This window comes from Macaca thibetana, chromosome 13 (genome assembly GCF_024542745.1).
Source record: "Macaca thibetana thibetana isolate TM-01 chromosome 13, ASM2454274v1, whole genome shotgun sequence".
Taxonomy (NCBI): Eukaryota; Metazoa; Chordata; class Mammalia; order Primates; family Cercopithecidae; genus Macaca; species Macaca thibetana.
Window position 1 is genome coordinate 58,374,893 of NC_065590.1, and position 23,207 is coordinate 58,398,099.

General features: G+C 37.0%; 2 protein-coding genes and 1 pseudogene across 6 annotated transcripts in view; 2 read left to right on the top strand and 1 right to left on the bottom strand.

The window, feature by feature from the left end:
- LHCGR (luteinizing hormone/choriogonadotropin receptor) overlaps positions 1-10,438 on the top strand; it is a 63,149-nt gene extending 52,711 nt beyond the window's left edge. Inside the window, exons 10-11 of the mRNA XM_050754952.1 lie at positions 2,871-2,951; positions 8,371-10,438. Coding sequence (XP_050610909.1) covers positions 2,871-2,951; positions 8,371-9,523 — 1,234 coding nt within the window. The 3' untranslated portion in view covers positions 9,524-10,438. The remainder of the gene's footprint in view (positions 1-2,870; positions 2,952-8,370) is intronic.
- The window catches only part of LOC126934259 (uncharacterized), a 1,193,286-nt pseudogene that overhangs the window by 884,811 nt on the left and 285,268 nt on the right, over positions 1-23,207 (top strand). The gene's annotated exons all lie outside the window — the stretch shown is intronic.
- The window catches only part of GTF2A1L (general transcription factor IIA subunit 1 like), a 60,997-nt gene continuing 55,754 nt past the window's right edge, over positions 17,965-23,207 (bottom strand). For all 4 annotated transcript variants that reach the window (XM_050754873.1, XM_050754875.1, XM_050754872.1 and 1 more), the window contains one exon: positions 17,965-18,240. In XM_050754873.1, the coding sequence (XP_050610830.1) occupies positions 18,133-18,240 (108 nt within the window). In that variant the 3' untranslated portion in view covers positions 17,965-18,132. The remainder of the gene's footprint in view (positions 18,241-23,207) is intronic.

Below are 23,207 nucleotides of genomic sequence, written 5' to 3' on the forward strand. Positions count from 1 at the left end.
TGTGACAAAGAAATCACATCCCTTCCTGAAATTACTGGCATGTGAAAATTTTAGTTCAGGGATTTTTATTCCAGTAGGTGAAAGAGACAAAATATTCCTGCAAGGAATTGTCTCATAAGTATTGGAGAAGAATAATACATAGAAGCGTCCAATTTGAATTGCCTCATTTCTCCTTCCTCATCAGTAAAGGTTGAGGCCCTCATAGCCTGCTCTCTTTTCCCATTTTTCTTTTTTTCTTGGCAGGGGTAAGGGTGTTGGTTATTTTCATTTATTGACCTGACTAATGGGTACATAGCTGATCATTCTGTGAGAAATCATTGAGCTGTACATTCATGTTTTACCTGCTTTCTGTGTGTTACAATTTAATTTTCTGATGTTTTACAAATTGCTATTACAATATAAGTCTATTTGAAACTTATGGAAAGGAAAATAGGCAAATGTCATATATCTTTTCTGGTTGTGGCCTTGTACCCCACTGCCCTCAGGGAACCTTGATCTGACTTCACCAAGTAGCCTTTTGGAATTAGCCCCTTCTGAGCCTGTCCTTTTCCATCATGTCCAAATTCTTAATGAATGCAGTTGATAAACCTTGTAATAATGTATCAACAGCATGATAGTTCTTGCATAGAATATGCATGAACTGTGTAGAAACAATGCATTGTCCCATCAGAGAAGATGCAAATTTCATTCTCTATAAAAACAAAGATTGACTGTCATGAGGATGCCATCAGGGCAGTGAATATGAGGAGAGAAGAAATAAGAGACAATCAAGGGCATTTGTAATTATGAAGAAACCACTGTTTTTTTTCTGTAGATCTCCTCTGTGGACAACCATTATTTTTTTATTCAACTTTTATTTTAGTTACAGGGGTACATGTACCAGTTTGTTACATGAGTATATTGCATCCAGGAAGTGAGCATAATACTCGATAGGTAGTTTTCAACCCATGCCTCCCTCCTTCCCTGCCCCCCCTTTAGTATTCTGCAGCACCTGTTGTTCCCATGTTTCTGTTCATATGTCCCCAGTGTTTAGCTCCCTCTTATAAGTGAGAACATGCAGTATTTGGTTTTCTAATCCTGAATTAATTCACTTAAGATTATGGCTTCCAGCTCCATCCATGTTGCTGCAAAAGACATTATTTTTTATGGCTGCATAGAATTATATTGTATATATTAACCACATTTTCTTTTTTTTTTTTTTTTTTTTTGAGACGGAGTCTCGCTCTGTCGCCCAGGCTGGAGTGCAGTGGTGCGATCTCTGCTCACTGCAATCTCTGCCGCCTCCCGGGTTCACGCCATTCTCCTGCCTCAGCCTCCCTAGAAGCTGGGACTACAGGCGCCCACCACCACGCCCGGCTAATTTTTTTGTATTTTTAGTAGAGATGGGGTTTCACCATGTTCGTCAGGATGGTCTCGATCTCCTGACCTCGTGATCCGCCCGCCTCGGCCTCCCAAAGTGCTGGGATTATAGGCGTGAGCCACCGCGCCCGGCCTGTACCACATTTTCTTTATCCAATCCAGGCACCCAGGTTGATTCCATGCCTTTGTTATTGTGAATAGCATAGCAATGACCATACAAGTGCATGTGTCTTTTTGGTATAATGATCTATTTCATTGGGTATACAGTGCGTAATGAGATTGCTGAGTTGAACAGTAGCTCTGTTTTAAGTTCTTTTAGAAACCTCCAAACTGATTTCCACAGTGGACGAACTAATTTACACTCTCATCAACAGTGTATGAGCGTTCCCTTTTCTCAAACTGTAAAAATCCTAGAAGAAAACCTAGGAAATACCCTTCTTGACATCAGCCTTGGCAAAGAATTTTTAGCTAAGTCCTCAAAAGCAATTACAACGAAAACAAAAATTGACGAGTGGGACCTAATTAAACTACAGAGCTTCTGCACAGCAAAAGAAACTATCAACAGAGTAAACAGACAACCTACAGGATGGGAAACAATACTCACAAACTATGCATTTGACAAAGGTCTAATATCCAGAATCTATAACAAACTTAAACAAATCAACAAGCACAAAAATAAATAACCCCATTAAAAAGTGGGCAAAGGGCATGAATAGAACAGCATTTTTTCATATGTTTGTTGGCTGCTTGTATGTCTTCTAAAGAAAAAATGCTCATCATCACTAATCATCAGAGAAATGCAAATCAAAACCACAATGAGAAAAACAACAGATGCTGGCAAGGCTGTGGAAGAAAAGGGAATGCTTATATCCTGTTTCTTTACTCATTTGTATCTCCCTTAAATTCCATCCCTAGGTAAGTGCTCCCTCAGGTAAGAACAGGCCTCATTTTATTGGTATTTCTCCAATTTCCATAGGCTAAACTTCTTAGAGGGAAAGATGGAGGAGTAGGGAGCACCCACATATGTTTCTGCACATAAGAAAAAATAACCTGAAATTCACATCATGATGTCAGGTCCGGCATCTTCAAGTCCTTACAAAAAAAAGGTGCCCAGTTATAATTCAAAACCATGAACACAGAATGATTATTTGTTAAGGCCAATGTGGAAAGGAGAGTGGTAAGGAGCAAACCTTAATATACCATAAAAGTAGCTTTTATAATCATTGAAAAATCCTTGATTCAATATGACAAATTTAAGTTTTTTCATCTCTAGTGCCCACACAAAATGCTTAGTATTCAGAAGCATTTTATCTAAGCTGGAAGCACTCTAATGACAATTCAGAAGCCTTTACTGTCTCCTCAGGAAGCATTTCAGTTAGGACAATGGTGCAGAACAAGATGCTGGTGTAATAGGTAAAGAATTTGCATGAACAAAGCATAAATAGATGCACAATCAGGTTTAGCTTGAAGACCAAAAGCTCAAATGCTTTTTTTAACCTCTTCTCTTTCAGACAGAATTTTTCACTTTCCATTTCTGAAAACTTTTCCAAACAATGTGAAAGCACAGTAAGGAAACTGAATAATAAAACATTGTAAGTATTTGCATGCAAGGAAACTCAGAAGTCATATCTTGTTCTGTGTGTACCTTATTATCAGCATCAATTTTTTCTTTTGATACAGTCTTGGTTGGGGAGCGGTTGCAAAGCATCTTTAAATAGTTTTAAAATGGGAATTTTTTCTTTGCAATTGACATCAAGTTGATCAAGCATCTCTTTCAACTGTTTAAAAAACTATTTTAAAATGTTCCTCAATATTTATTCTAAAATTATATTAAAGCCTCCTCAAAAATTAAAACTATGCAGGTATTTTGATGTCACCAAAGGCTGATATAACTGATAGCTTCATTTGTAAGAATTTCCCCTAGTCACATGGTCAACATTCCACAAAGATTAACTAATTGCGAACGTAGCTTAAAAGTAGCCACTTCCCTTAAAGGAGACTTAGGCTACCTCAACAACTATGCTCCTGGGCTTAAAATTAGTCTTCATGGTATCGCTAACATACACTGGATGGAAGCTACATTGCTGTTTTACTGACTAACTTTTAACACTTTTCTGCTATAAATGCTGGCTGCCTTGGCATTTCACTTATCTTCAACTGTAAAACAGCATGCCTCAGAAGATAATCCCAGTGTCCCTATGGCACATTTACTAAGATTTAGATTTTATTATGCCCCCATGAGTCCTCCAGACTACAAAACTAGAGGTCCCTCTGAGATACTTTGCCAATCTCTTTCTGAAATTTTCTCTTTTCTTTTCCTATCAGTCTCCAAGTTAGACAAATGCTTCAGGGTGATGTGGTAGAATGACCCTGGACTTTGGGGTTCCATTCCAAGGATATGAATCCTTGGAAGTAACCTTCCTGTAACACTGAGTATCACTGGCAAAATTTATCCTTTTTGAGACCTTTCTCCTCATCTGTAAGGAACAGCAGAAATACCATTTGGCTTTCAGAACCATGAGAATGAAGGAAGTTGCTAAGCAATGTGACAACACCAAGGGTAAATAAGTATTACTGTCTCCTTCTTTTCCTTTTCTCGCAGTAGGTCTGGCACCCATATCCTCCAGTGGCCTTTTCTTCTCCCTTCCCATCATCTTACTCAGTATTCTATCAGTAACCTTCTATGTAACTCTTTTGCAACCACATGACTTTATTCTTATCAACAAGAAAACATTTATGGGTATAGTTAATAACAGCACCAAGGAGTGGTTTGAGGGGAAGGAAGACTTCAAACCATCCTCCATATAATCCTCACCAGTCCTCACCGTAAACCTTCCCAAATGAGCACAAACAACCTTAAGTTTGCTATGCTATCACTGCTTTAAGACAAGTCCCTAATCTCTAGCATCTTCAAAACTAACCGAAATTAACATAAAATCTAAGTACAAAGAGCATTCTCCTTGTGAAAGCATTTTATGCTAAATCTCCTACCTCCTACCTCCCACCAGATAGCCATTCCTCAGTGCCTAGAGTTTAGAAATTCTGCAGCCAGCCGCTAAGCCTTACCTATTCTCCCCAAGATAATGCATCCTTACCTCTATGGCTGGCCCCATTGTCCTCCTAAAATTCCCATCTTTTCTCCTTTCTTTCTTGTGACTGGAGCAGGCGTACTACAGCTCTCCTTCCTCTGATTCAATATTACGAAGCCCATGTGAGTCCATTCATACTCCCTGTATAGCCTCCAATACTAAAGACAGCTCCGTGCTGGGCTTTGTCAATAAGCATGATGCTGCCCTCAGGAGCCATCCCAGGACACAAACGTAAGTAACGGCAGGTGGGCATTTAGTCTGAAGACAAATCACCAGGGAGAAAAATTGCTAGACATATGCCCAGTAGGGCAAAAAAAAGAAAGGACAAAGGACCAGACAGCGAGAGGAAGTGAGAAAACATGTTTGACCTCTTATTGATATAAATTTAATCAGAAATCATGGCAGAATTTTTAGAAGTTTTACAATAGTGCTTCTAAGAACTGAAGTAGTTTTGAAAAGGGGAAAGGAGTAAAGGAAATCAGGAACAGTTGGAACGTTTTCACCTAATTTAACAAAGGCTATTATTTTCTATGAATCATCCAGAGAGCTTACTTAAAATGCAAATTCCTGGGCTCTGCCTCTAGAGATTTTTTATTCAGGGTTTGGAAAGCCAGGAGTCTGAATTTTAACAAACACCCTGGTGATTCTGATGGAGCTGGTTCAAGGACCACACTTTGAAAAACAATGAGAGTGAAGTTAGGGGAAAGGTCTCTGAACTGTGGTTATGAAGACCTCATGCTGCTACTGTCACTATCCCTGAGAGACCTTGGACAAGTCCTCCTTTAATCTTGGTTTCCTTACCAATAAAATGAAATGATTCAATGAGATGGTCTTTAAAAACCTTTTTTTTTGAGACAGAATTTCGGTCTGTCACCCAGGCTCAAGTGTAGTGGCACAATCTCAGCTCACTGCAACCTCTGCTTCCTGGGTTCAAGCGATTCTCCTACCTCAATCTCCCAAGCAGGTGGGATTACAGGTGCATGCCACCATGCCCAGCTAATTTTTGTATTTTTAGTAGAGACAGGGTTTTGCCATGTTGGCCAGACTGGTCCAAACTCCTGACCTCAGGTGATCTGCCTGCCTCAGCCTCCCAAAGTGCTGGGATTACACGCATGAGCCACCGCGCCTGGCCTTAAAACCTTTCTAATGCTAAGAAATTAATGATCTATTTTCTTTAATAGTTCTTTTAACCATCTTCTCCCTTTAAAGATTAAAAAATGGTAATTATATTTACGTCTATGAGAAGAGGACAAACAAATGTGCTAGTTATAACAATATTTAATAATAAAACACGGGAGGTTCCTATGCGGTCTTCTGTACATAACAGCAGCCCTTCTCTAGTTCCAAATTGGGCTCCACAATACTCGAACATATTTTCAGAGTCCCAGGTCACAGATTTTTTTCTTTTTTAAAATCTGTGTTCTTTCCCTTCAGTATTGTATTCTTCCAATTTATTATTTCCTCCACTCACTGAACTAGGTATGCACTTAAAATACAAAACATGAGAAGTTAGCTTTCGAAAGTAGAGAAAAATATCCTTTTAGTGTGTTAGAACCATAAGGTTCCTCATGTATTATACAAAAATGTATTATAAATACATATATGTAATGGCCTTGACAGAAAAAATATGCCCATTTCTCCAGTTCCTAAGATTGTATTAGCAGAAGATGGGTAAAAACAAAAATGTTTGTTGAGCCTACCTGCATCATGCTGTGTGCTCACTGTCCCTGTATCCTCTCAATTCCTTTCAGAGCTAGAATCATCCTGGTTTAGAATTATTCACTCTACAAACATTTACTGAATGAACACTCTGAGCCAAAACTGTGCTAGACACTGGGATTTCAGAAATGAGTAAAACCTAGTCCTCTGTTTTCAAGAAGTGAATAGACAATTAAAGAAGATAGACATGCATCATCACTTAATTGCAATATGTTTTGATAATTGCAATTGTACTAAGTTAAGCTCTGGCAGGAGGATAAATAATACTTGGGGAGTATAATCAAGAAAGCCTTCATAGAAGAGCTTATCTTTACAGATGAGGAGGAATTCACCAGAGAGATGAGGAAAGGAAGAAAATTCTAGGCAGAAGTATGTACAAAGACAGAGGAGTGAAACAGTAGAACTTATTCAGAGAGCTACAAGTCATTTTATGTGACCAAAGAGAAGGTTGCCCAAGGGATCTGCAAGAGCTAATTTTAAGAATCCCTAATATTGATTGCTTCAAGAATTATTCTAAACATTCTTCATGTATGAATGCATTCAATTCTTAGCACAACTGTAACATAGAAGGTATGATTATTATCCCTACTTGGCAAATAAAGAACTTGAGGCACACAGATATTAATTAACTCTCCTGGGATTACACAGCCTGTAAGAGCCGTGCTAGAACTGGGTCCTGGAAGTCTCGCTCCAGAGCCCATTCTCTGAATTCTGCAGCACTACTGCTTCTTAGAGATGAGGTTGGAGAGATAGGCAGAACCCAGACCAAGGAGGGCCTTGGAAGTCATCACAATGAGTTTGGATTTTATCTCATAGCCAATGAGAGCCTGGGGCAGGTTTGAGTTCAGCAAGTGAAATTAGTAACTTTGTATTTGGGAAAGGCCGTTCTAGAAGGAACATACAGAATGGACTAGGGAGAGGGCTAAAATTGGAGAAAGGATATCAGGAAGAAAACTAATTGCTCCATAAGAGAGGACAAAAACCCAGGCCGGGCACAGTGGCTCATGCCTGTAATGCCGAGGCAGGTGGATCACAAGGTCAGGAGATGGAGGCCATCCTGGCCAATATGGTGAAACCTCGTTTATACTAAAAATGCAAAAAATTAGCTGGGGGTGGTGGTGTGTGCGTGTAGTCCCAGCTACTCAGGGGGCTGAGGCAGGGGAATCATTTGAACCTGGGAGGCAGAGGTTGCAGTGAGCCAAGATTGTGCCACTGCACTCCAGCCTGGTGACAGACCCAGACTCCGTCTCAAAAAAAAAAAAAAAAAGACAGAGCGAGCAGAAAAAACCCTAAACTCAGGAAGTATCAGTGGGGTTGGAAAGGAGTGGCAAAGGAAGGACTGTTCTTTCACTAGGGACCAAGTACCTCTTAAGCCTCCCTCTGTCTTTGACTCACGCCCCTAACGAGCAATGTTTCCACCATCTCTTCCTCTTGTTCACAACTATATTCTTCCTCTGCTCTTAAATTTCTAATAACCTATCCTTGGTTTCTATTTCTCAATTGGACTATTTGATTAGCCAGGGACTTAAATGCAAACAAGTCCAGCAGTAGCAAATGACTTTCAATAACATGAGCCTTCCATTTGTGTTCTACTACATACAAACAGCTTGGTAGCAGTTTGGTTGGCAACTAAATGAGAGATAAATAGCTAAGAAAATGACAAGAAAGGATTATTTTAGATTTACCAAGCATACATTGTCTTTCTAAACTTGTTTTCAAAAGAAAATCATCCTTTGTAAACAGCTTCATTAACTTTTTGCATAAATGTTTTATATATATATGTATATATACACACATATATGTGTGTATATATACACAACATATTTACATATATACACATATGTTTATATGCATGTATATACATATATATGTATATACACACATGTGTATATGTGTATATGTGTATATATGCACACATATGTATATGTATATATACACACATATGTGTATATATGTATGTATATATGTGTAAATATACATATATGTGTGTAGATATGTGTATATATAGTCTAATGGCTTTTCATTCCCTTCTTAAGGAACTCCTACATCAAATCAGAGTTCTCAAATAATTTAACAAACGTAAGGCTGAGGGTATTATGGATTTGTTTGCTTTTGTTTCTTTGGCTTTAAAGAAACCTAATTCTTGAATTTTTTTAATACTCAGAGAAAACCTCTTACATCAAGCCAATAATTCTTCTTACAGTTATTCTGCCATGCTTGCTGAGAGTGAACTGAGTGGCTGGGACTATGAATATGGTTTCTGCTTACCCAAGACACCCCGATGTGCTCCTGAACCAGATGCTTTTAATCCCTGTGAAGATATTATGGGCTATGACTTCCTTAGGGTCCTGATTTGGCTGATTAATATTCTAGCCATCATGGGAAACATGACTGTTCTTTTTGTTCTCCTGACAAGTCGTTACAAACTTACAGTGCCTCGTTTTCTCATGTGCAATCTCTCCTTTGCAGACTTTTGCATGGGACTCTATCTGCTGCTCATAGCCTCAGTTGATTCCCAAACCAAGGGCCAGTACTATAACCATGCCATAGACTGGCAGACAGGGAGTGGGTGCAGCACTGCTGGCTTTTTCACTGTATTCGCAAGTGAACTTTCTGTCTACACCCTCACCGTCATCACTCTAGAAAGATGGCACACCATCACTTATGCTATTCACCTGGACCAAAAGCTGCGATTAAGACATGCCATTCTGATTATGCTTGGAGGATGGCTCTTTTCTTCTCTAATAGCTATGTTGCCCCTTGTGGGTGTCAGCAATTACATGAAGGTCAGTATATGTTTCCCCATGGATGTGGAAACCACTCTCTCACAAGTCTATATATTAACCATCCTGATTCTCAATGTGGTGGCCTTCATCATAATTTGTGCTTGCTACATTAAAATTTATTTTGCAGTTCAAAACCCAGAATTAATGGCTACCAACAAAGATACAAAGATTGCTAAGAAAATGGCAATCCTCATCTTCACCGATTTCACCTGCATGGCACCTATCTCTTTTTTTGCCATCTCAGCTGCCTTCAAAGCGCCTCTTATCACAGTAACCAACTCTAAAGTTTTACTGGTTCTTTTTTATCCCATCAATTCTTGTGCCAATCCATTTCTGTATGCAATATTCACTAAGACATTCCAAAGAGATTTCTTTCTGTTGCTGAGCAAATTTGGATGCTGTAAACATCGGGCTGAACTTTATCGAAGGAAGGATTTTTCAGCTTATACCTCCAACTGCAAAAATGGCTTCACTGGATCAAATAAGCCTTCTCAGTCCACCTTGAAGCTGTCCACATTGCACTGTCAAGGTACAGCTCTCCTAGACAAGACGTGCTACACAGAGTGTTAACTGTTACATCAGCAACTGCATTATCGAATTGTTTTTAAACCTGTAAAAAAATAAAATTACCTGTACCAGTAAAGGGTTGGATTTAGGAAATTATTTATTCTTAGGTACATTGGGCAAGAGACCTCTACCTAGCAGACAGTGTAGACTATGACCACTGCCATACTAAAAACTGTTTGTCATTGATATAGGGCATCAATACCCAAGTTGGGAGCATTTAGAAATCTTTATAGAAATTTTACCACAGTAATTTTGTTTGATGAATCTATTAAAAAACCGAGGAGGTATTTTGCATAACTTTTTTGCATTTTTGTAATTTGTATGGCATTCTATAAAAATATTAGTTCATAACAGATCAGAAATTTAAAATAAGTGGCCTTTTTCCTCAGGTAGTTTGAAAAACGCACTCTAGAGATGCACTCTCCAATCTGGTAGCCACTGGCCACATGTGGCTAAATTAAAATTAAATAAAATGAAAAGTGTAGTTTCTCAGTTGCACTAGCCACATTTCAAGTTCTCAATAGCTACATGTGACTAGTGGTTACCATACTGGACAGCACAGACACAGAATATTTTCACCACCACAGAAAGTTCTATTTGTTCTATTATAGAGACTTTTATCTATCCCCTATCTGGATTCTACTTATTTATAATTTAAAGTAAACATCTAAAAGCACATTTCAGCCTATTTGCTTAGTGAAACATTAAGCTGTAGACTGTGAACTCCTCGTGAGTAGGAACCCTGTCTCAGTTCATTTTGTTTTCCTGCTTCCTACCTCAAGATCTTGGCAATGGTACACTACAAATGTGCTGAATTAGAATTACTCTGAAGTTATGAAACATATAATGAAAACAATTTTTTTCTAGAGCTTATATTTTTATTTGAATGAAATAAAATGTTTAAATATTTAAAAATAATTAAGTTTCATCTTTTCTATCCTTTGGAGAGTATAGGAAAATACATTCAGTATTTGCTAGAAGATATTTTTACTTATTAGAATTGGTTCTTATAGGACAACAAAACTATGGTTTTAACTACAGTGTTTTTTGTATGCTCCTTTGACTTCTTTAAAGTAACTCTCATTGAAAGCTAATTCTATACCAAACATCTTGATAAATGTTATATAATTTAACCCATTTAATCTTCATAAAACTCTATGATGTAGATATTATTCACATTTTATAGGAGAGCAAAACCTACAATTTGTCAATGTTCACAAAACAAATAAAAGATCCAACTAATAGAATTTAAACTCAAAGCTCTGATTCAGGACCCCAGCCTCTTAATCACTGTATTTTACTGATTCCCGTATCGGTAAAACAGTCATCTAAGAGTTTAATATGCATTCAAAGTTCCTTAAATTTTCCCCAACATTTTATGTTTTCAAATGTGCAGAAAAATTGAAAGAATTGTACAGTGAACACCCATACAGCACCACTTAGGTTCAACAATATTTTACCATATTAGCTTCATTACATATGTATGTAATTATCCATGATTTATCAATTCATCTTATTTTGGATACATTTCAGAGTAATTTGTAGACATCAGAACTTAGCCCTAAACATTTTAGCACTCTTACTACTAACCAAGATATTTATTTACATTTCTAGATAAAATTTACATAGAATGAAATGGACAAATCTTAAGCATGCCATTTAATGAGTTCTGAGAAATGCATATACCATGTGACCCAAACTTCTCTCAAGGCATAGTAATATAATATCATCACCCTCAGAAAGTTCCCTCATGCCCCTTCCCAGTTAATTCCTGACCCCCAGCCTCAGAGGGAAGGATGGTTTTTTATTTTTTCTCCCACCAATTAGTTTGTCTGTCCTAGAACTTCAAATAAACAGAATCATATAGTACATACTCTTTGTATAAGGCTCCTTTGACTCAACCCAATGTATTTGCTACTTATCCATGTTATTGCTTGAATATTGCTGATTAGTATTACATTGTATGAATAGAACATTGTTTCTATTCTTCTATTAATGATCTGTGCTATTTCCCATTTTTAGCTCCTTTGAGATTTTATGATATAAATGTATAGACATAACTAAACACTCTACACATCCAATCTGTTTTCAATCCTTATGCCACTGTGCAAAGTGATTCAAAGGATCATAACATTATAAATTTTATAAAATCTCTTCTCTGTATTGTGTTTTTCACATTTCTGACTTTTCTGCTGCATAACAAGTTACTTGTCTTTATTCATATGCAGGCCTCTCTCGTAAGCTAGTGTTCCAAAATTTGTCTCAGCAATATAAAAGAATACTAATTAGTCGTGTTGCTGTATACCTAACACAAACTTTCTGATTCATATATAAATCCCAGAACCAAAACAGCTAAGAAAGCAAAAAAAGCATAAAGGAAAAAAAGGGAAATAAAATCTATTCTTGTGGAGAAACTTTACACACTCAAATGCAGTTTGAGACCAAGTTACTTCTACATATACTCTGACAATAACTTTCATAACCGTTGCACAAAAACTGATGTTTATTTTCTACACTATAAGTTTTAACACATGGAGGTACAGTATATTGTCTTCCTCATTCTCATTCCCATATTCTTCAGTTGCTAAGATCTACCAGTTATTCTTCTGAATTGTCTTCTACACCAGTTTATATTCCAGGGCCAGGCATGGTGGCTCATGCCTGTAATCCCAGCACTTTGAGAAGACAAGGCAGGAGGATCACCTGAGGCCAAAAGTTCAAAATCAGCCTGGACAACATAGTGAGACCCCATCTCTACAAAAATTAAAATTAAAAAATTAGTCAGGTGTGGTGGCAATGTGCCTGTAGTACCAGCTACTCAGGAGACTGAGATAGGAGAATCACTTAAGCCCAGGAATTCGAGGTTGCAGTGAGCTATGATCATGCCACTGTACTTTAGCCTGGGCAACAAAGTGAGACCCTGTCTCAACAACAACAACAAAAATTCCCATGTAAATGTAAACTGAAAAAAAATTGTATTCTTATTGCCACACCCACATCTCAGATCATTTTCCCCTTACTCCTAGAGTATCTCCCTAATTTTTATTCCTATCCAATCTTTCCCATGTCCATACTCTCATACCCACTACCACTGATTAATCGTCATAAAATCCTATTTCACCTTATTATATACATGCAAAAAAAAAAATCCTGAGCAATTCATCGGACCATAAATTTACATTTTAGAGCTTAGCCTAACATTCAGAGAGTCCTAACTTTATTTCTACTGATCTACTTTAAATCTACTAACTTTATTTCGTGCTGATTTTCTACATGAAACAAATTGTTCTAATCACTTTTCCCTAGCCATGCCGTATGAATCTCCATGCTGGAGCCATGCCATTCTTACTGTCTGAACACCTTATCCCTTACCTGTCCTTCCCTGCATCCTTTAAGGCCCTAAAACAACCACAGGTTTATCTTTTTTATCTTTTTTCTTAAAACAAAACAAAACAACCAGAGTCTCACTCTGTAAGCCAGGCTGGAGTTCAGTGGTGCGATTATGGCTCACTGCAGCCTCTACTTCCTGGGTTCAAGTGATCCTCCCACCTTAGCCTCCCAAGTAGCTGGAACTACAGGAGTGCACCACCATGTCTGGCTTTTTTTTTTTTTTTTTCTTGTAGAGATGGGGTTTAGCCATGTTGCCCAGGCTGGTCTTGAACTCCTGTCTTCAAGCAATCCTCCTGCCTTTGCCTCCCAAAGTGCTGAGATTACAGGCATGATCCACCATGCCCGGTCTTTTTTTTTTTTTAAATTAAACTCTCCTTACTTTTTCCTTAATCTGCTATAGTCAAGACTCTTCCTTTATCCAAAATAAAGTAGGACACAAATAATATACAACCCACAATGATCTCTCTCTTTGGACTTCTTTAGCATTTGTCCTCTGCGTCACGCATTTGTCTCTTACCCTACACTGTTGGGTTAATTATCTTTACAAGTACACCTCTTATTCACCTATGATAGGAGATTTTTTAGTGGTACACTCATCTCTGTTTCCAACTATATCTAGAGTCTTACACATCATAGATGATTCATAATTTTTTAGCTGATTCACTTTTATAACTGAAAATAAAATTGTCCTACTTAAGAAGCATTTCCTCTATGAGACGGTCTCATAGAAAACATGTGTATTCTTATTCTGTATAATCTCTCATTATATATTTGATGATTTTGATACCTAAATCATCAAAATGCAATACTCAATAAATTTATATTTGTTTTGTATTTTTTGATTAATATTTGATATTTTCACTGGTAGGCTGCAAAATGGCTAAGAGGGGTTAATTCATCTGGAATAACTCATCTAAATTTACAAAATGATTTTAAAAGGCAATGGTATTTTTTCCTTTATTTATAACATTTTCTGTAAAGGGCATGATTTTGGTTTCCTCAAATTGTAGTGAGTCCACATGTAATTAAGAATCTCTGTCACAAAGATTTCAATAAATGTGTTTATAATTAGAAATAGTGATTTCCTCAAAATGAGCAATATTTTTATCTTTTTCTTCCCCTATGAGTTATTACCTAGGGCTTTCTACTCATAATTTACCCTTCTAGTTACAAATCACAACATTCCCACTGGCTTAGAGTGTATTTACATGAAAATCAGGATAATATTAACCTACTAATATGAGTCAAAATAAAATCTCCCATTAAATCCCCTCCCTTTTTACCCACCACAATTAACTGATGCTACTCACTCTAAAAGTTATCCTTTTTCCTACACAATCTAAGTGACTGAAACTGAGTGTGTCAGTTAGATTTCTTGCTCCTCTATGGAGTCTGAGCTATAGAGGTGATTATTTACAAACATTACAGCCATGACTGAGGTGTTCTGCACATTGACTAAAATAGGTAAATGTACCAGACAAGGTCAGTTGGTCAGTCCCTAAGAGACTAACTGTACAAACTCAGCAAGATCTTCTTAGTCCACAGAGAGAAGAAGAAAGTATGCAAGAAAGAGCTACAGCATAGGCCAGGCATGGTGGCTCACACCTGTAATCCTAGTACTTTGGGAGGCCAAGGCAGGCAAATCACTTGGGCTCCCAAGTTCAAGACAGGCCTGGGCAACATGGCAAAACCCTGTCTCTACAAAAAATACAAAAATTAACCAGGCATGGTAGTGCCTGTAATGCCAACTACTTGGGAGGCTGAGGCATGAGGATCTCTTGAGCCTGGGAAGTGGAGGTTGCAGTAAACTGAGATAGGACCACTGCACTCCAGCCTGGGTGATAGAGCCAGACCTTGTCTCAAAAAAAGAGAAGGGGAGGAGAAAGGGGGAGGAAGGGGAGGAGAAGGGGAGGAGAAATGGAGGGGAGGGGAAGGGGAGGAGAAGGGGAGGAGAAATGGAGGGGAGGGGAAGGGGAGGAGAAAGGGAGGAGAGGGAGGGGAGGGGAGGGAAAGGTTAGGGGAGGGGAGGGGAGAGGACAGGAGGAAAAGAAGGAGGGAGGGAGGAAGGGAGGGAGGGAGAAAGGGAAGAAAGAATTACAGCATGCTAACAAAAATACTTGAGAAATTCTCAAAGTATACTGACATAGAAATTTCTCTACCTATAAAAGAGCTTAGAAATGACATTTACCAAGAGACTGTCTTTATAAGAACGTAAGAAACTTAGAGTATTTTGTTATAAAAATGCAATAGGAAATGTTTACCTTGGACATAATAAAGATGTTCCTGAAAGGAAAAGTAATATGATATCAAAGCCAAGTCTCAGGTAAACTCTCCTGACTTACAGGGCTTAAAGAATAACTTTCTCTTTTAAAATGAACTAGTGTCTCACTCTATCTTTACTACACAGGTTAAATTTGTAGATAGTGAAATCAATTTAGTGGTTCAACACGATCAATTTTTTTAATGAAACAAAACAGAATCAAATAGATGATGCTGGGAAGGCTATCATATGCTAAAGGCAAGCATAATTTTCTGAAACTTTTGTCTCATTTGTGTTATGTGTGTCAGTCGACATGCAAATATATACTGAGTTGTTAAACTGTATTTCTTAGTGTAGATTCAGGCCAAAAAATGTTAAAGTCACTGTTCAGATGACTTCTCAAGAACTAGGATTTTTCCTAGCATTATCTGAGACTAATAAAAAGGTAACAGATCCAAAATAATTTGGTGATCTCTTAATTATCTCTGTAGTCACCAATAAAACTATGTAATTGGTTTATGTTAGCACACAAGGAAAATTATTATTGTTTTGTGATAAGCATACATTTAAATTGATTTTTTGCATTTTTAAAAGATGAGGGGCATGAGAGCAAGCAGAGACACAAATGGAACAACCATGACTTAATCTTTAATGATAAAATACACTACACAAATAAAGAGGCCCAATATAATAACAGTATGTGTAATATGCCATTTAAAAAATCACCAAAGTAAAATGAGATTTTAAAATTCACAGTGAAGAAGAGGAAAAGAATTTTAGAAACAAATATTATTGCCTCCCTCGGGCAGTTGAACCAACACATTAATTCCCAGCTCCCAGGTGTGTACACCATATCAATAAATTCAGCCCTTAATTTGCAATAAAATTTGCCTGGGGAAAATACAGAATGACTGGGTGGGCCTGAAAGAAAACAGGAAGAAGACAGTACACTTCTCACCTGTAATCCCAGCACTTTGGGAGGCCGAGGCGGGCGTATTACGAGGTTAGGAGATAAAGACCATCTTGGCTAACACGGTGAAATTCCGTCTCTACTAAAAATACAAAAAATTAGCCAGGCATGGTGGCGGACACACGTAGTCCCAGCTACTCGGCAGGCTGAGGCAGGAGAATGGCGTGAACCCGGGAGGCGGAGCTTGCCGTGAGCCGAGATCGCACCACTGCACTCCAGCCTGGGCAACAGAGAGAGATTCTGTCTTCAAAAAAAAAAAAAAGAAAGTACACTCCTCAGCCCTGGAGTGGGTACATTTCAGAGACAGATGCAAAGCACTCTCTTTTTACTTTCCACGTAGAGAATACAGACATTTCATGGAAGGCAACACCCTTGAAAAGAACGCACAGCTCCTGGGAGTTCTCAAGATCCAGAGAAGGATCTGGAATAGCACTGGTAATAAGGAAAAGGTCAATCACTTTTGGATGAAGGTCAATCACTAAGGATGAAGAGGGTCTAGTGGGAGAATACAGCTGGGGACCAGCCCACTCACCAGTACTAACTGAATCCTCATGCGGCTGCCAACTTTAGGCCAGAGACAATACCCCATCCATGTTGCCCAGGGCTCAGAGGAGATCCATCCAGATTTCTAGAAGATATACCAATAGCTGAGCCTCTTGTGTAGGACAGAAAAGTGTTGGAAAAAATTAAACTCCCCAATAGGGTTGCTTTCCAAAAAGATATGGGGAATTTGCCCTGTAACCAGTCAGATCCAGATACTGAATCCTTAAGGAGCTTTAATAGGCCATAACCTACTCATCCCTGCATTGCTTTTCGTGTGACAGTTACTGTCCTTAAAAACACCATTCAGGGATAAAAACAGAGCTCCTAGACTTACAGAGCATATGTGCCCCACCTGTTAAGAGCAGTAGAGTGATGGGGAAAATGTTTCTTTGAGAGATGTGAATCTACTAAGGAAGAGAGTATTATAGAATAACATCAGAATATTAATTTGCTTTGTTTTTATTGCTACGGGAAAACGAGGGCTATTTATCTGATGTTTTGTTTCCTCTCTGTGATTTCAAGACAGTTATCCATTCCTCCGTATCTCAAATGAAATTGCCAAAGCAGAAGTTCCTGAAGAGAACATCTCTTCTTGACTTTTGTTTTAGAAAGCCTAAAATCAATGAAGGAGATCCCTGTTAAGAAAGAGAGAGTGAGGCACTGCCTTTGAAGGGGAAAGGGTTTGCAAAGGGGTCTTCCACTGCACAAAAAATGGAAAAAGTAGGGAGAGAGAAAAACCCACCATGATTAGGCAAAATACAGAAGTATAAAATTTCAAGAAGTAGAATAGGAACCTAACCCACTTCCTCACAATTCCCCAGAAATATAAAGAAGAATGGCCTAGCCAAATGGTAAGTTCAGAGAGGCTGATCTTTAGCTATAGGGATCCTAGCCTCGGCAAAAATTTTCATGTTCAAATAATAGTATAGGCATCTGCCTCCAAGGGACCATCTGGGCTTAAACAATCAACATATTTCCAGTAATCAGTACAGAATTAAAACCCAAAGAAGCCTTTTTGAATATCCCACTACTTAAAAGACTCCCAAGGACGTTCTATAACATGGTTTGGTGAGAGGTGGGAGGAATGCTGGTCCCAATCTAATAACTGATACTGACTTTACCATGAAGGGGAACTGAAATGTGATTTAAATTTTACTTCAAGAAAAAAGAAATGTGATACTTTTTCATATTCCATTATCCTGATGCATCTATGCTTTGTAATGGTATAGAATGAGAGTTTTTAAAAACCCTGTTAGGACACAAAACGAAATACATATAAAATTGTGTATTTGTATCTGCATCTGAATTATAATTTTATTAAATTCCATACAGTGAACTACAAATTTGAAGAGCTCTCTGCTGGACTATATTTAAAATAAAAATGAATTTCACAATATGCAATATAGTCCAACTGATGTTCACAAAATAGCTGTACTGAGCTCACAAGGTTTACCACTCTGCATCACCAATGGCTTTTGCAAATACATAGTCTCTCCCTCCAAAACACATAACACCATCTTTCAAATAGAATTTCCATTTGTTCTTGCTTCGATGAATCTGGAGGGAGAAAAGTAGTTTACATTAATTAATTTTACAAGTTAAAGGATCACCTGCATCTCTTTGCTACAGTAAATGGGATTATTCTCACCCTAAATGTGAGTGCCTTAAAACTAAAACCTCCTCAAGATAGTTTATTCGTTCCACAAACATTTGAGTTCCTATGTGTTAGACACTGTTTTAGGCACTGGAAATATATTAAGATACATATATTTCTATACTGTATATTTTATATATAAAAACACACATCCTGTATATGTAAAACCAAAAAAAAAAAAAATTCCCTGCCTTTTAAGAGTTTACATTTTAATAGGGAAGGACAGAAACCTAATACTTAAGTAAATTGTATAGAATATTAAGCTGCCATTTGAGGTGACACTTGAGCAAAAACTTGAAAAGGTTAGGAATAAAGCCAGGCAGATATTGACTCAGAAGCATTCCAGATAAAAGGAACAGAAGTGAACAGTCCTGAAGAGGGGCATGCCTGGATTGTTCAAGAATAGCAAAGAGTCCAGTATGTCTGCAAAGGAATAAACAGGAAGGATGTAGGTAATGTTACCAGAAATGAAAAACTGATACTTCATTGTGAGGAAGAAAGTCACAATAAAGCACTGAACAAGGTCAGAAGATACAGTTTATAATCTGTTAGATTCTGCTGGCTGTTTTCTAGATTCCATAAATCAGCCTAGACACAGACAAAATAAAAAATAAGAAATTTTACTACTTCAAGAGGTAACAAGCCATAAAATCATTGCTACCTCTAAGTAAACTGCAAGTGACTATTTAAAAGCCCTAGGAATATATGATCTGAGATCAAGAGTAAAATTTAAACCTAGTTGTTGACTACAAATAGTCAAGTCCAGGAAAAGCTGTGACTGGTATTCAGATGCATTTTGTGAAGCATAAGAAAACACACAAGATAAACCCCTATTTTTGTGTGTGGCGGGGGTGGTTTAAGTCCTAGTAAATTTTTTCTGAGTTTTATTCCCAAATTGTCTTGCACAGGCACTTGCACATGTCTTAAAAATCCCTTGGGAATGCAATAGTGACAACAAAAATCCCAAACTCAGCACAGGTAATAAAATATAACCAGAATTACCAGGAGAACAGCAACAGAAGCAACAATTCATTGTGGTACCTTTATCTAGTGACTATATTTTTTCTAGATATACAACAATAGTTCAGTGTTAGGAATTTATTAATATAAACATCATATTACTTGAGTTACTGACAAATCGTATAATCACCTCTAATTGTGTTGAAAAAGTATTTAATAAAGCTATTGCATTTTAGATATTTTAAAACTCAAGAAAAAAAAAGATTAAAAGACTGTGTATTATACACACACACACACACACACACACACACACACACACATCACCCATCTCAGCCCAAAAGCCAGTGACACACTTAGTGGGAAAAACCCTGAAAGCATTCTCACTAAAGTCAGGACACAGACAAGGATATCCACTATTACCCAACTTCTTAAACACTCTAGAGGTACTAGCCAATGCAATTAGACAAGAAAAAATAAGTAGAGATATAAAAATTGAGAAGGAATAGATTTATAAATACAGTGATTGCATGTCTCAAAAATCCAAAATAATCAATGACAAATTACTAAGAATGCTGATATAAAATTAATATACAGAAATCATAGCCTTCATGCATAGAATCAACAGTTAGAAGACATTCCAGAGGAATAAGCCAATTAGCACCACAACCAAAGAGATAAATAGGAATACACTGAAGAAATACTTGACCTACTGGTAGCATTCAACACTCTCTCCTCTTTGAAATATTCTTCTCACTTGGCTTCTAAAATCCACCGGTTTTCCACTCTCTGACCACTCCTTAGTTTCCTTTACTGAATCCTCCTTATATCTCTTACCTCTCAATTTTAAGGTACACCAGGATTCTTGTTTTTGCTTATATTCACTTTTGGTGATCCTAGTCTCATGACTTTAAACACCATTTATATGCTGTTGACTCCAAGAATTTATGTCTAGCTCACACCTCTCCCTTAAATCCCAGATTCTCATTCAACTGCTTCAGCATCCTCTCCTGAATGTCAAGTAGATATCTGAAGCAAGTTTAAAACTATGACACTTATACTCTCTTCCCCAAACCTCACAATCTTCCCCACCTCACTGGGAAATGATCACTCATTCTTCTAAGAGCTCAAGTCAAAAATCTCAGAGGTATTCTTTATGCTTGCTACTTATGTCCCATATCCAGATCCATCAGTACATGTTAGTTCTACCTACAAAACATATTCATATTCCAAAAACTTCTACCACTACCACTACTGTTACTCTTATCTCAGCCATCATCTTCTCTTGCCCAGATTAATACAATAGCCTCATAACTAGTTCCTGTTTTTACCCGTGCTCACTGACAACACCCACTTTCAGTCTACTATAAACAGCATACCCAGAGTGTCTGCTAAAAACATAAATCAGATGTCATTTCTCTTCTCAAAACTCTCCAATGACCTCCCATCCAAAAACTAAAGCCCTTACAATGGACTACAAGATTCTTCATTTTTCCTAACTTACTGCTCTGGCCTCTGCACTGTTCCCTGAACACATGGGCAAACTCCTACCTCAGGACTTTTGTATTTCTTGTTCCTTCTGTCTAAAATGCTTAAACCCTAATATCCTCACAGTTCATTCCCTTACTTCCTTCTGATCTTTACCCTATTACGTTCTCAATAACGGCCCCCCAGACACTCCATCTAAAATTGCAACCTATTCCTCCCCAACATCATTAAAATAACAAATTTTATTAATATGATCTCAATGAAAATACCAACAGGGTTTTATTTTGAACCAGACATGTTGATTCTGGAGTTAATATGAAAAATAAACAAGAATATCCAGGAAAATTCTGCAAAAAAAAAAAAAAATAGTAAAGAATTACTAACCTTACCAGATATTAAAAATCTTAATAATTAGATCACAGTAGCATTGGCCTATGGACCTATGCTATCCCCTTTCTGGGTATTTAATAGATATATCTGCACATATTATGAAAATGTCTTATGTACATAGTAATTCAAATCAAAAGACTGAAAAATCACAAATATCCATCAGTAGAGGATTGGTTAAATTTTAGTAATCCTACAATAGGATATTATACAGCTATTAAAATATCATCACAAAGAAAGCCTCCTTATATGGGAAGATCCGACAGAAATGTTGTTTAAAGAAAAAAAGCAAGGTACAGAAGAATATAGTGTTATTTATGTTATCTTTTGTATTTGTATTTGAATAAAGAAATTCTATGAAAACTAATATAACTACTTATTTGCATTCGAGACAGGAAAAGGAGCTACTAACAGAAAGCACAAATGGTGAAGGAATGTGAACCAGATTTTTTACTGTATACCTTTTTATAGTATTTTGATTTTTCAATCATGTGTGTGCACTGTATATTCAAAGAAGGAAATGTACATAAATATAGACTATTAGACATATAGATATATATAAAGAGACCATATATATACACACATATATACATATCTCTCTGTATATATAAAGAAACCATGCTATACCCCTAGAAATTAATCATTGTATAGCATCTAAGGGATAAAGTCAGCTATAAGCAAGTCTGCTAAACTGTCAAATGAAGATATAGGATATTCAAATGGTTTCACATTCCACTATAAATAGGGTCCTATTTGTAGCACAGAACATTTCCATCTGTAGTAAAAGGTTTCATTTCACCATTAATTTTCCCTATAATGTCTTTATTATTTAAATCTTTATATTAATTTTAGACATTCTCTAGGCCTCTGAAACAAAATATCTACGCCATTTAACTAATTCTCATCCAGTATGTAAACCAGTGACTTTCATTTAGCTCTTTTCTACTGTACCTGTTTATATTTTCAAAGTTTTCCCCCAATTGTTAAATTTTAAAGATAAATTCCATCTGTTAATCAAATCCAAATAAAATATACTAAAGAAGCCAAACAGTGCTTCTCAAAATTTAATGGACATGCAAATCATTTTGGAGTCTTGTTAAAATGTACATTCTTATCCAGTACTCTGGGGTGGAACTCAGGATTCTGCGTTTGTAATACTTTCCCAGAGGAACTGGTACTACCTGCCTTTAAAACAAGTTGAGTAAGTCAGCAGAGTGGCACAGCAAAAGCGTGCGGAGATCATAAAACACACTGAATTAGTAAAGCTCTGAAAAAAGACTACTGAAAGTTCTTTCAATTGACTTGAGTTGGGTTACATTCAATACTATTTGAAAAAATCAACCAGTGACCAGCACTGGAAAGTTTTCCTTTCATAAAGATTCACTATAACAGTGTTCCTCACCCCACTTTGACCTTATAGATACATTCTTTTGGCTATCTTCTGACTACATCACTCCCTTTTTAAAATGTTTCAGTGGTTCCCCAATGCCCTGCTTTCCATTAACTTTGTTACCACTGTTCTTAAAATATTCAGTAAGTAGAAGTGTTCTAAGATACTAGATTTGTTAGCAGTGTATATTTAATATCACCTCTATCTATTCCGTAAGATTATTATAAGAAACAAAAGATAATGTATGAGAAAACACACTGAAAAAATACAAAGTACTATGTAATTAATTACAAGCTATCTCCCACATTGCAGCAAACAAAGGATACCATATCCATAATGGTCTAGAAAATTCTTCATGAGACTTTATGGAATGCATATATAATTAAGTGCCTTATAATGTTTTTTTCATAGAAGGCAATATATTGTTTATAAGAAACTAAAACAAGTTTTAGTTTTAGTTTCTATCCCCTATTCCTTCTTATGTTTATATTTTTATTCAGCACCTAAATTGCCATTTTCTATTTGTATAAAATGTTATAGGGGAGAAAGTGGCCTTATTTTCAGAGAAAAAGATTTCTTTTTACAGCAATTCAAAACATTATCCTTTGTTTCCCCTAAACATATTCAAATTGTGACTGGAATAAAAGG